General features: G+C 47.3%; 1 protein-coding gene across 1 annotated transcript in view; it reads right to left on the reverse strand.

Annotated features, from left to right (window-relative positions):
• Positions 1 to 2,126: 2,126 nt before the first annotated feature.
• Positions 2,127 to 13,468, reverse strand: part of Cidea (cell death inducing DFFA like effector a) — a 49,994-nt gene continuing 38,652 nt past the window's right edge. The window contains exons 4-5 of the mRNA XM_045144026.1: positions 4,764 to 4,945; positions 2,127 to 2,580 (exon numbers count right to left, since the gene is read on the reverse strand). Coding sequence (XP_044999961.1) covers positions 2,436 to 2,580; positions 4,764 to 4,945 — 327 coding nt within the window. The 3' untranslated portion in view covers positions 2,127 to 2,435. The remainder of the gene's footprint in view (positions 2,581 to 4,763; positions 4,946 to 13,468) is intronic.

Here is a 13,468-nt window from a genome sequence, read left to right on the forward strand (position 1 = left end):
GAGGATCGCCGAGTTTGAGGCCAACCTGAGACTACATATTGAATTCCAGGTCAGCCTGGGGTAGAGAGAAACCCTACCTTGAAAAACCAAACAATAAAATAATAAAAATAAAAATAAAAAAATAAATAATCCTTTAAGGGTGCACTCTCTCTCTGCTTACAAATAAATAATTTTAAAAGTGGAAGAGCTGGAGAGATGGCTTAGCTGTTAAGGTGCTTACCTGAGAAGCCTAAGGACTCAGGTTCCATTCCCCAGTACCCACATAAGCCAAATGCACATGGTAGCACATGCATCTGGTTTGTTTGCAGTGGCTGGAGGCACTGGTGTACCCATTTTCTCCCTCTCTATCTCTCTTTTGTCTCTCTCCCTCTCAAATAAAAATAAAAGGGGAGGGCTGGACAGACGGCTCAGCAGTTAAAGGCACTTTGCTTGCAAAGCCTAATGTGTCAAATTCAATTCCCCAGTATCCATGTAAAGTCAGATGCACAAAGTGGCATGTGCATTTGGAGTCCATTTGCAGTGGTGAGAAACCCTGGTGTGCTCTTTCTCTCTGTCTCTCTCTGCTTGCAAATCATTTTTAAAAAATCCTTCATGGGAAATAAAATAAACCAAACCTCTTCCTCCCCCTGTGTACGTACATTTCGCAGCTTCTTTTCTTTTCTTTTCTTTTCTTTTCTTTGTTTTTCGAGGTAGGGTCTCACTCTGGCTCAGGCTGACCTGGAATTCACTATATAGTCTCAAGGTGGCCTCAAATTCACAGCAATCCTCCTACTTCTGCCTCCCAAGTGCTGGAATGAAAGACATGTGTTACCACATCTGGCCTCTTTTTTATATTAATGTTTTAATTTTATTTATTTATTTGATAGGAAGAGGCATATAGAGAGAATGGGCACACAAATGAGCTCCAAATGCATGTGCCATCATGTGCATCTGGCTTACGTGGGTCCTGGGGAATTGAACCTGAGTCCTTCAGCTTTGCAGGCATGCACCTTGACTGCTAAGCCATCCCTCCAGCTTGAAATAATACAGTTTCAATTGACCCTAAAGCCTGTTCCCAGCCTACCCTCTCTCTGTGCTCCTCCTTGCCTTTCCCTGTTCTGTTTGGATACACCTGAGTCTGGCTCCTCATCCCCAGGTTGGCTGGGTAGAGGAGAACTGAGTACTGTTTCTTGGTCTGAGTTTTTCTGCTTGCCTCTGCTTTATACTTTGTGGTAACTTCTCCCTTTAATTACATGTATGATTTTCCTCTGGTCTCGGAATCTACCAAATGTGTATTTCCCTTACACGTTAGATCTTCCACGTGAGTGCTCTCTCTAACTCTGGGCCTGCTACCTATGTAATTTCTCTAAACTCAGGGCATTCATGGGTATAACTCTCTTTAATACCCATTCATCACTGCCTGTCACTCTCTCCTATCCTCAAACCATCACTTTTAACTTTTTAAAAAAGATTTAAAAAATTTATTTATTAGAGGGAGAGAGAGTGAGAATGGGTACCCCAGGGCCTGTAGCCACTGCAAATGAACTCCAGATGCATGTGCCACCATATGCAATTGGCTTATGTGGGACCTGTAGAATCAAACCTGGGTCCTTAGTCTTTGCAGGTATGCACCTTAACCGCTAAGCCATCTCTCCAGCCCCATCACTTTTAACTTGAGATGGATACTGTGCCTTCCATACGTGAGCCTTCTAAATCTCTCTACGTACAACTTATCCTCCATTGGTTTATGGCTCTACCCAGCCATTTCTCTTAAATGAATCTCATGGAGTATGCTATTTTCCATGAACACATGTTTTCTACTTTACACATGTTTGTGACTCTGCTCTAAACCTTCTTCCTAGATCCTAATTTCCCTTAAATAAAGCCCACAATTTATGATTCCTCCCTAAATAAACTTAATAATCCATAATGTATTCTTCTTGAGTCTTGTTTTTGGCAATCCCTTGTTAAAAACAGGACAGGACCCAAAATTGGTGTTCATAAACTTGGAGGAACCCCTCCTGAACCCCAAAGTGGCATTCATTAAGTACTAATCAAGACACCAATTATATCTGCTAGCAGCCTTTCTGGCGAAGTTTGGCTTCTGTGTGAAAGGTGTCGCTGTGGAGGAACCAAAGGAACAGTACTTACTACTGCGGTGATTCTTGTGATCAATTTATTGCGGTAGGAGAGGACCCGAAGGGTCTCGCGTGCATGCATGCTGCTCCCAGACACACCTGCTGTTTGGTCCCCAAAATCCCTGAAGCCTCTCTGCAGCTCCTTCCCCCACCAGGCCACCTTGCTGCTGCTCAGAGTTCCACTCAGTGCCACCAGCCTTTTCTCCTTCCCCTCGAGTCCCTTTTGGGCACAAGTGAACCCACGGCCTGCAAAAGCAAGTAGTGAATAACACGGGCCGTGTGTCTGGGCCAAGAGCCCTCTGGTGGCAGTGAGCCCGGCTACATGAACCAGCCCTTGGCGGGCAGCTTGGGAGGGGGCAGCCGCTCCTCGGTGTCGCCCAGCGCTCGGAGCATGTACGAGCCCATGTAGATGAGGAACTGTCCCGTCACCTGGGCGGCGTAAGACAGAAACCGCAGCAGACTCCTGTGAGAGAGCCAGATGGAAACGTGTCAGGCTTGGGACTCGGGCGGGCCTAAATTGAAAGTGGCAGAAATGCCTCACCCTGTGCCCTCCCACCCCCCGAGCTGTGGCATCCGCGGAGTGCCACTCTCAGAGCGCACAGTGCCTATGTATTCCCACGTGGGTGGCTGGTACTGCCCAGGGCCACCTCCTGCAGAACGCATGTCCACCAGCCATTTGCACGCGGGGCTTCCAGCAGCCCAGGAGGGCGGTGGGTCCCCCAGGCCAGAACGGAGGGAGGGGTAAAGCGAAGGAAAGTTGTGGTAAAAACTAGAATTATGAAATTATGATCCTCTGGTCTGCTGAAGGGCAGCTGGGATATTCCAGTTTGTTTCTGACAGAGGAGGGACACTTGGCCCTCTGAAGTTCCCAGACTGAACCAGCATTAGTTCACATTAAAATGAAAAGAAAGTTGCATTTCGATTTTCTTTTCCATTTTGGTGTGTGGCGTATGCATGTGCATGTACCCCCGTGCTGTCCCAGGCACTGCCCCATCCACTGGCCTGCTGAGGGGCACACCTGCCTGCCGTGGCTGGTACGGAACATCCGTCCCACTCTGTCGCTCCTCTGCCTTTTCTTTCTTTCTTTCCTTTTTTTAAATTTTTTTTTGTTCATTTTTATTTATTTATTTGAGAGTGACAGACAGAGAGAGAAAGAGGGAGAGAGAGAGAGAGAGAGAGAGAGAATGGGCGCGCCAGGGCCTCCAGCCACTGCAAACGAACTCCAGATGCTTGCGCCCCCTTGTGCATCTGGCTAATGTGGGTCCTGGGGAACCGAGCCTTGAACTGGGGTCCTTAGGCTTCACAGGCAAGCACTTAACTGCTAAGCCATCTCTCCAGCCCCGCCCCCCTGCTTTTTTGTTTTTTAGAGGTAGGGTCTCACTCTAGTTCAGGCTGACCTGAAATTCACTATGTCATCTCAGGGTGGCCTCAAACCCATGGTGATCCTCCTACCTCTGCCTCCCGAGTGCTGGGATTAAAGGCGTGCGCCACCATGCCTGGCTTCGCCACTTTTTCATGAGCTCCAATGGTTCTCAGGTCTCTGCTCCCCTACAGGACTGGGGTTACAGAAGCCTGTGACCAAGCAGGGCCTCTGCTGTGTGCTCCCACCACGATGTGCTGACCCACCAGAGGCACGAAGCCACAGAGCCAGCCAATCAGAGAATGAAACCCCGGGTCGAGACTGCAAAACTGTGAGCCTAAACCAACCCTTCTCCTATGAAGATAATTTGTTGCATGTGTCCTGACACAGTCACAGAAAGCTAATGAAAAGGAGGTCTGAGGTGTGGATCGACAGCCTGTCTCTCCTGTGATGCAGTATAGCATCTGGCCCAGCCTTTGGGATGGTGGTACCCTGGCATCCCATAGAGAAAGAACATACCTGGGCCTTTGGGATGGTGGTACCCAGGCACCCCTCCAGATTTCAGCTCTTAAGTTTGGTTCTGCATTGTGTGGATAACTGAGCTTTTGTTTCCATGTAATGTTTAATGTAGTTGATGTAGAAGGAAAAAAAAAAATCTGTATTGTTGGGCTGGAGAGATTGCTCAGCAGTTAAGGCACTGGACTACCAAGCTTAAGGTCACAGGTTTGATTCCCAGTACTCACGTAAGCCAGATGCACAGGATAGTGCATGCATCTGGAGTTTGTTTGCAGTGGTGAGAGGCCCAGGAGTACTCATTCTCTCTCTCATAAATAAATGTATAAATAAGTAAAAATCTGTGTTGTCTTGATTTTTTTTTTTTTTTTGGTGGTTTTGGTTTCATGCACTCTAACACTGAACTGTATTCCCAGCTGGTCTTTTTGTTTTCTTTTAAAAATGTACTATTTGCACATAAGGGGGGACTCCAGGGTCTCCTCCTGCTGCAAAGAAATGCCAGATGCACTTTTTGCATCTGGCTTTATGTACAGTGCTGGTGAATTGGGCCTGGGCCACAGACTTTGCAAGGGAGTACCTTTAACGGCTAAGCCATCTCCCTAGCCCAGACCTTTTCTTTTCTGAGGCATTAGGAGTTAAACCTGGCAAAGACCTCATGGCTCAGAGAACACCTGATGGACGACAACAGAGGGCTGTGGCTGGAGCACAGACACGCTGGGATGAACCACCTGTGTTTGCACCCAGCTGCTTCCAGGGCCCCTGGAGACTCTTACCTCAGCATGGCCTTGACTGACGTGCATCGGATATCATAGGACACCGAGTACATCTCATACATGGTGGCCTTGACGTTGAGGCAGCCGAGGAAGTCCTTGGGATTCAGCCTGTACAGGTCGAAGGTGACTCTGGCTATTCCTGATTTCTTGGGCTGCTTGCAGACTGGAACGTACTTGCTCCCCTGGAGAAAATGAAGCGAGGAACAGACTCAGGAATGCTCCTATCCAGAACCCCCAAGCTGCAGGATTCTGGGTCTGTGCCACTGTCAAGAGTCCCTGAGGTGTCAGTTTAAGATCTGTAGCATGGGGCCTGAGAAGTTGGCTCAGTGGCTCAAGGTACTTCCTTGTAAAGCCTGTAGGCCCAAGTTCAATTTCCAAGCTACCCATGTAAACTCAGACCCCTAAAATGGCACAAGCATCTGCCATTCATTTGCAGTGGCAAGAGGCCCTGGAATACACACACACACACACACACACGTGTGCAAATAAATATTAAAATTATATAAATTCCCTTAAAGAGGGAGAGAGAGTGAGAGAATGGGTGTGCCAGGGCCTCCAGCCACTGCAAATGAGCTCCAGACGCGTGCGCCCCCTTGTGCATCTGGCTTACATGGGTCCTGGGGAATCGAACCTGTGTCCTTTGGCTTTGCAGGCAAAGGCCTTAACAGCTAAGCCATCCCTCCAGCCCCACTAGCCCTTCTTGCTACAGTAACTGGTTGTATCTCCTTCTTCTGACGACATAGATCATAAACAACAAATGATACTGGTTATCATCCAACATTCAATACACAAGAGACCCTGTTGCCCCTTGGGAGTAAGAATGATTCATCACAAAAGCATTATTTAAAAACTCAAGACTATGAGATTTTAAAAAAATTAATTTATTTAAGGCGTGTGCGATCATGCTTGGCTCTTTTTTAAAAAAAAATATTTTTATTTATTTGAGACAGAGAGATATAGAAAGAGAGAGAGGGAGTGTATGGATATGCCAGGGCCTCCTGCCACTCCAAATGACCTCTAGATGTATGTGCCACTTTGTGCATCTGGCTTTATGTGGGTCCTGGGGAACTGAACCCAGGCTTTGCAAGCAAATGGCCTTAAAGGCCAAGTGATCTCTTCAGCCCTCTTCAATCATTTCTGCTGGTCTAAGTGCTACATTCGATGTTGTGACTCAGCTGCTGGATGCTACTTGTTCTTTTACTTTTGCTTGCAATATACTTAATAAATTCGCTCAAAACAGAAAATATGGCTGTGAATCATTCTCCACACAAAAGAGAAGATGACCTCGAATTCCTGATATTCCTACCTCTACCTCTCAAGTGCAGATATAAGTGTGACTTTTTTTTTTTGGAGAGAGAGAGAGAGAGATTGGCATGCCAGGGCCTTTCAGCTGCTGTGAATGAACTCCAGACATGTGCACCCCCTTGTGCACATGTGTGACATTGCATGCTTGTGTCACTGTGTGTCTGGCTATGTGGGACCTGGAGATTTGAACATGTATTCTTAGGCTTTGCAGACAAGCACCGTAACTGCTAAACCATCCCTCCAGCCCACAAACATTTTTTTAAAAACAATTTATTATTATTTTTTTTGTTTGTTTGTTTTTTCGAGGTAGGGTCTCACTCTAGCCCAGGCTGACCTGGAATTCACTATGGAGTCTCGGGGTGGCCTCGAACTCACAGAAATCCTCCTACCTCTGCCTCCTGATTGCTGGAATTAAAGGTGTGCGCCACCACGCCTGGCTTCAAAACAAATTTTAAGGCTGAAGAGATGGCTTAGTGGTTAAGGTGCTTGCCTGAAAAGCCAAAGGACCTAGGTTTGATTACCTAGGACCCATGTAAGTCATATGCACAAGATGGAGCACGTGTCTGGAGTTCCCTTGCCGCAGCTGTAGGCTCTGACGCGCCCATTCTCTCTTTCTCTATCTGCCTTCCCCTCCCTCTCTCTCTTTCTTGCTCAAATAAATAAATAAAAATCAATTTTTGTGTGCATGTATGTGTGTAGCTGTCGTATGCACATGCTCTGTGCATGTATGTGTGAGGTCCAGAGAAGAACATCTTATGTCCACCTCTGGCACTCTTCCAAGATATTTCCTTGAGACAGAGTTTCTCACCGAACCTAGAGCTGACATTTTTTGGGGTCAGGCTTGCTGATCACTGAACCCCAGTTATTCTCCTCTTCTGACGTCAGTGCTGGGGGGTGGGAGGTACAGCATGTGTGGCCATGCTGGGTTTTCACATGGGTCCTGGGGATGGAATTCTGGTCTCATACTTGCGCAACTGTATTTACATGTGCCACTTGGTGCATCTGGCTTTGTGTGGGTACTAGGGACTTGAATCCAGGCTGTCAGGCCTTGCAAGCAAGCTCCTTAACCTGCTGAGCCATCTTCCCAACTCCTCATGAACAGTTTAACCTATCATCCGATCAACAGCTTGCTAACTGCCCCACATTCCTTTTTGGCTTTTCAAAGTTTGGTTCTGCTTGAATGAATGGCTTCCTTTAGCCATGGCGCTAAACCAAGACAAGCTCACAAAGCTATCACAGGGTGGGTGGGTGGGGGCTCACACACGGGCATACTGGTTTCTACAATCCAGCGGCAGGCAAGGAAGGGCCAGTTTCCTTTAAAGGCGGCAGGGAGATGCTTCTCACGGGGCTTTGCAGTGCTGAGACGGGGGAAGGGTGACATCTGGTGGCCATTTCTTGGGTTAAGGGCTTGCTTCGTTGAAAATGCACTTCGGGGATAAGTACTACCATGAGGGAGGATCTGTATTCTTTCCAGGGCTGAGACACGTAGTCAGGAGACTCCAGAGTCTGTGGTGTGGTTCGGTGGTAGAGCATGGCCTTGGATCAGTGAAGCCCTGGGTTCCATCCCCAAGACCAGCCAACCAACCAACATCCCCACCCCCAAAAACCCTCCAAACCAATCCAAATGCATATTTCAGACCGACAAAGCCTCAGCCCACCCTTGAACATGACACAGTTACAACCTTCATATTAACTGCATTTTAAAATTTATTTTTATTTATTTATTCGAAAGTGACAGAGAGAGAGAGAGAGAGAAAGGGCGCGCCAGGGCCTCCAGCCACTGCAAACGAACTCCAGATGTGTGCTCCCCCTTGTGCATCTGGCTAACGTGGGTCCTGGGGAAATCGAGCCTTGAACCGGGGTCTTAGGCTTCATAGGCAAGCGCTTAACCACTAAGCCATCTCTCCAGCCCATATTAACTGCATTTTGTCAAGACCTAAAACTAAGATAAATTTCCCAGGACCCACCAGGTCTGGGGAGCTTAAACACGTCACTTATTAACCACCACCTCCAAATTCTCATTTATAAACCACAAGAACAGGGGATAGAGAGATCGCTCAGTGGTTAGGGCACTTGTCTGCAGAGCCTAGCCACCTGAGTCCCATCCCCTAGTGCCCAGGTAAAGCCAGATGGACAAAGTGGTGCATGTATCTGCAGTTCATTTGTAGTGGCTAGAGGCCCTGGAGTGCCCATTCACTCTCTCTCTCTCTCCTATTTCTCTCTGCTTGCAAGTAAATAAATAAAAATATTTAAACAAAAGGCAACACAGCAACCAAGGATGGAAAATGACTTAGCTGTTAAGGAGCTTGTTTGCAAGTCCTGATGGCCTGGATTTGATTCTCCAGTACTCACGTAAAGCCAGATGCACAAAGTGGTACATGCATCTAGAATGGCAAGAAGCCCTGGCACACCCATTCTCTTTCTCTCTACTCGCAAATAAATAAAAATATTAAAAACCACCATCACCGTTGCCATCTGCATTATTTTCCTATTGCCACCATAACAAGTTATGAGAAGTATAAAGATCACATGTTTATGCTCTGAAGATTCTGGGGGCAGGGATCACGGTCAAGATGTCTGCCTTCCTCGGCCTACTCTTCTATACCTTATTTTTTGTTTGTTTGTTTTTTGAGGGTCTTGCCCTTGCCCAGGTTGACCTGAAATTCACTTTGTAGTCTTAGGATAGCTTCAAACTCATAGTGATCCTTCTACCTTGGCCTCCCAAGTGCTAGAATTAAAGGCGTGCACCACCATGACTAATCCTTTTATTTCATTTATTAGAGAGCGAGTGAGTGAGAGAGGGAGAGAGACAAAGGGAGAGAATGGGCGCCCTAGGGCCTCTAGCCACTATAAACGAACTCCAGACGCATGTACCACCTTATGCATCTGGCTTACATGGGTGCTGGGGAATGGAACTTGGGACCTTACATTTTGCAGACAAGTACCTTAACCGCTAAGCCATCTCTCCATCCCAGCTTTGGCCTGCTTGTTCCCATCATGCTACTGGCCTCCTGGATAATCTAGGATAACTTCCCCATCTCAAAACCCTTTACTTCATTGTATTTGATAAGCTCCTTTTGCCAAGTAAAGTTCTGGGAATGAGGACAGAGACATCTTGGGGGTTGTTAGACACCTCAAAAGGAAAGCAGCACAAAGCTGGGCTTGGGCTTGGTGGAAGAGCACATGCTTGTGGGAGGTCATGCCTAGCATGTTCCCAGCACTGCAACCAAAAACCAGAAAAAGAATAAAAGTAGATTAAGATTAATCTTTTATTTTTTTTGAGGTAGGGTCTTACTCTAGGCCAGGCTGACCTAGAACTCTCTGTAGTCCCAGGCTAGCCCTGAACTCACGATGATCCTCCTACTTCTACCTTCCCAGTGCTGGCATCAAAGGCATGTGCCATCATGCCCGGCCAATCTGTCTTTTAAAAAAAAGTTATTTGGGGCTGGAGAGATGGCTCAGCAGTTAAGGCTCTTGTGAAGCCTAAGAACTCATGTTCGAATCTCCAGGTACCACATAAACCAGACGCACAGTGACACAAGTGTGCAATGTTGCACATACACGCAAGGGGGCATATGTGTCTGGGGTTTGTTGGCAGAGGCTGAAGGCCCTGGTGCACCCATTCTCTTTATCTCTCAAAAATAACTTATTTGCATGTGTGTGCGTGGAGGGAGGGGTGCCAGGACCTCCTGCCCTATAAATGAACACCAGACCCTTTTGTGCCTGTTTTTGCAGTCAGCTTACAGGGGTGGCTTGGGAAATGAACCTGGCCTGGCAGGCTTTGCAAACAAGTGTGCCTGTGAGCCATCTTCCCAGACTCTAATCTGTCTTCTAAAAGAGTCTCTAGGGCTTGAGAGATGGCTTAGCAATGAAGCTGTTTGCCTACAAAGCCAACGGACCTAGGTTTGATTCCCCAGGACCCACATTGGTTGGATGCACAAAGTGGTGCATGTGTCTGGAGTTCATTTGCAATGGCTGGAGGCCCTGGTGCTCCCATTATCTCTCTCTGTGTCAAATAAATAAAAATAAAGTATTAAAAAAATAAAAAGATTCTCTAGGGGTTTTACCCACTTCTGCCTTCACATAGGAGCTTTTCTTATTCTTTATTTTCTTCTCTGTATTTTTTAATATTTTATTTATTTATATTATATATATATTTTTTAGGGGGGGGAGAGACAGATAGAGTATGGGCATGCCAGGGCCTCAAGCCACTGCAAAGAAACTCCAGACACACGCACCACCTTGTGCATCTGGCTTACGTGGGCACTGGAGAATGGAACCTGGATCCTTAGGCTTCACAGGCGAGTGCCTTAACTGCTTAGCCATCTCTCCAGCCCTATTTCCTTCTCTTAATCTACTGAAGTCCCTCTAAGCTTTACCCTCTGGTCTGTGTTTTTTAATTCTTTGAATTCATAAGAATCCAGGGCACCCCAAAATTGTTGGTGTATTGGTGTATACCGGTGCATAGGCGAGGAGCCCCACAATTCCAGTTTCATCTTGGCATTTTGGCCAGGAATGTCAGTGGGTAAGCATTCTACTTCCTGCCTTTCCCCGGGCGGGGGCATGATTTGGTCCATCTCCCAGTTCTGGCTTCTCTGCCACTTTTTCTTAGCTTGAGAACTGGGCGCATTTGAAAATGTGGTAGATGGTTGATTTGGGAAATTTCTGTGTGAGACGTATATTAAAACTGCCTATTATTTCTTTCCACCTGCTCGTAAAGCCAATAGCAACATGTAAATGCTGCCGGGCTGAACCTGAGTTTTAAAATGCTAACGACCAATGCTACTCAGAGGGAAATGCAGATCCCGCCTGGGATCGCTGTGCTGGGCTTGTGTGTATCATCATCTTTGGGGCCTCATCCTGGGATTTACCACTGACTCAGACTCACTCCAAGGTTAGAACAAATCAACCTAAACTGGGAAGGAAGTGGGGAGAATGACCACTGAGTATTAATTTCTCACCTCCTTTTTTTCTGTTAGGATCCTTTTGCAGTTACCTTCTCGTTGCTGAGATGAAAGTATTTATTTTGGTTTGCAGTCTCCAGGGGAAGCTCCACAATGGCAGGGGAAAATGTGGCATGAGCAAAGGCTGGGCATGTCCTCTGCTGTCGCAGGTGATACACCCCAGCCTGACAGCCACACGCTGGCAAGGGGAAGCTGGCTGTCACACTCAAGCCCACCCCAACACAGGCCTCCTCTAGCAAGGCTCCATTTCCCAAACTGCCACCAGCTGGGAACAAAGCATTCAAAACGCAAATGTGCATGGAAGACACTGATCCAAACCTTGCAGATCCCTTCCCTGGGTATGAGTGGCAGCCTTCACTATCCTGGGCAGAACTGGCCAAAGTATCTAGATAGGATACATGCAGCCAGTGGTCCAAGATTTGTGCAGGCTGGGGCTCATGTGGGTGAAACGTGGCGTGTGCAATGGGCTGCAGATCCATGCCAAGCGGCATGGTGGAGATAGAGTGGTGGCAGAGAGATGCCATAGCCAGACTCCACAGGCAGGGACCATGTGGCTGTGACTTGCTTGGCAGACCTTAGTTGGGCTGAGACAGGCACATCCGCTCGTTCCTAAAGCTGGCCACACAATGGCTAAATGGGATAGCTTAATGGCTAGAGACACTTGCTAATGACTGTGTCTGTCTGATGTTTTCTGGTTTTAGAGGAAATAAGATGTTTTACCTGTTGACGCCTTTTGGTTTCTGTATATTACATGTGGTGAATTACAGTGTAGTGTTTTCCGAGGTAGGGTCTCACTCTGGACCAAGCTGACCTGGAATTCACTATGTAGTCTCAGGGTGACCTCGAACTCATGGTGGTCCTTCTACCTCTGCCACCTAAGTGCTGGGATTAAAGGCATGCGCCACCAAGCCCAGCTAGTGGGGCTCTCTTTAAAATGTTTTTAAAAATTAATTAACTGGGCTGGAGAGATGGCTTAGCAGTTAAGCGCTTGCCTGTGAAGCCTAAGGACCCCGGTTCGAGGCTCGGTTCCCCAGGTCCCACGTTAGCCAGATGCACAAGGGGGCGCACGCGTCTGGAGTTCGTTTGCAGAGGCTGGAAGCCCTGGCGCGCCCATTCTCTCACTCCCTCTATCTGTCTTTCTCTCTATGTCTGTCGCTCTCAAATAAATTAATTAATTAATTAAAAAATTAATTAATTAATTAGACAGATAAAGAGGGAGAGAGAGTGAGAGAATGGCACACCAGGGCCTCCAGCCACTGCAAATGAACTCCAGACTTGTGCGTCCCCCTTGTGCATCTGGCTAAAACGTGGATCCTGGAGAATTGAACCCGGGTCCTTTGGCTTTGCAGGCAAATGCCTTAACCTCTAAGCCATCCCTCCAGCCCTAAAATGTTTTATTTTTATTTATTCATTTGAGAGAAAGAGATAGACAGAGAGAATAGGCACGCCAGGGCCTCTAGCCGCTGCAAACGACCTCCAGAAGCTTGCATCACTTTGTGCATGTGGCTTACGTGGGTTCTGGGAAATGAACCTGGGTCATTTGGCTTTGTAGACAAGTGCCTTAACCACTAAACCATCCGTGCAGCCCCCGTGTGGCTTTCTTAATCCAGGCAGCCCAACAGAATTAAATGGAGAATGCTTGCGTTCTGTTTATTCCAGAGGGTGTGTGTGTGTGTGTGTGTGTGTGTGTGTGTGTGTCAGTACTACTTCAGGCTAATGCATGCTTAGAGGATAAATGTGTGGCTGAAATCAGTCATAGACCTTACATGGACAGGCAAATATTTAGAATCACACTGATTTAGCTCTGTGGGTCTTGTTTAGGATCCCACTGGTAAGAATCTAAATTCATAGGCTCTCTTGGGGGTCCCGTTGGTGACAGTTTAAATCCGTAGACCTTGGAAAGTAGAGAAACACATTGCAAAGTTACACTGGTAGGGCAGCCCCAATCCAGACAGACCCTTTGAGGCCCTGCTCTCTGGCCACAGGATTGGGTATAGAGCATGAAGAGAGACGTCTTTTCATATAGTAGCCAAGGCCCTACTCGAGACATCTAGACGGAGAAGCTTAGGCTTATATTTAGGGTCCCTTAGGTAAGAGTCTAAGCCTATAGGCCCTAAGCTTATTTAGGACCCTGTTGCAGTCAGGTTCTCATTGTTGGCAGAAATCATCTGACCAGAGCAGCTTGTCGGGGAAAAGAAGGGTTTATTTTGACTTACAGACTCAAGGAGAAGCTCCATCATGGCAGGAGAAAACGATGGCATGAGCAGAGGGTGGACATCAACATTCTGGCCAACATCAGGTGGACAATAGCAACAGGAGAGTGTGCCAAATACTGGCATGGGGAAACTGGCTATAACACCCATAAGCCTGCCCCCAACAATACACTGCCTCTAGGGGGCGTTAGTTTCCAAGTATTCATCACCTGGGAACCTAGCA

The sequence above is a fragment of the Jaculus jaculus genome, chromosome 2 (assembly GCF_020740685.1).
Source record: "Jaculus jaculus isolate mJacJac1 chromosome 2, mJacJac1.mat.Y.cur, whole genome shotgun sequence".
Classification (NCBI taxonomy): Eukaryota; Metazoa; Chordata; class Mammalia; order Rodentia; family Dipodidae; genus Jaculus; species Jaculus jaculus.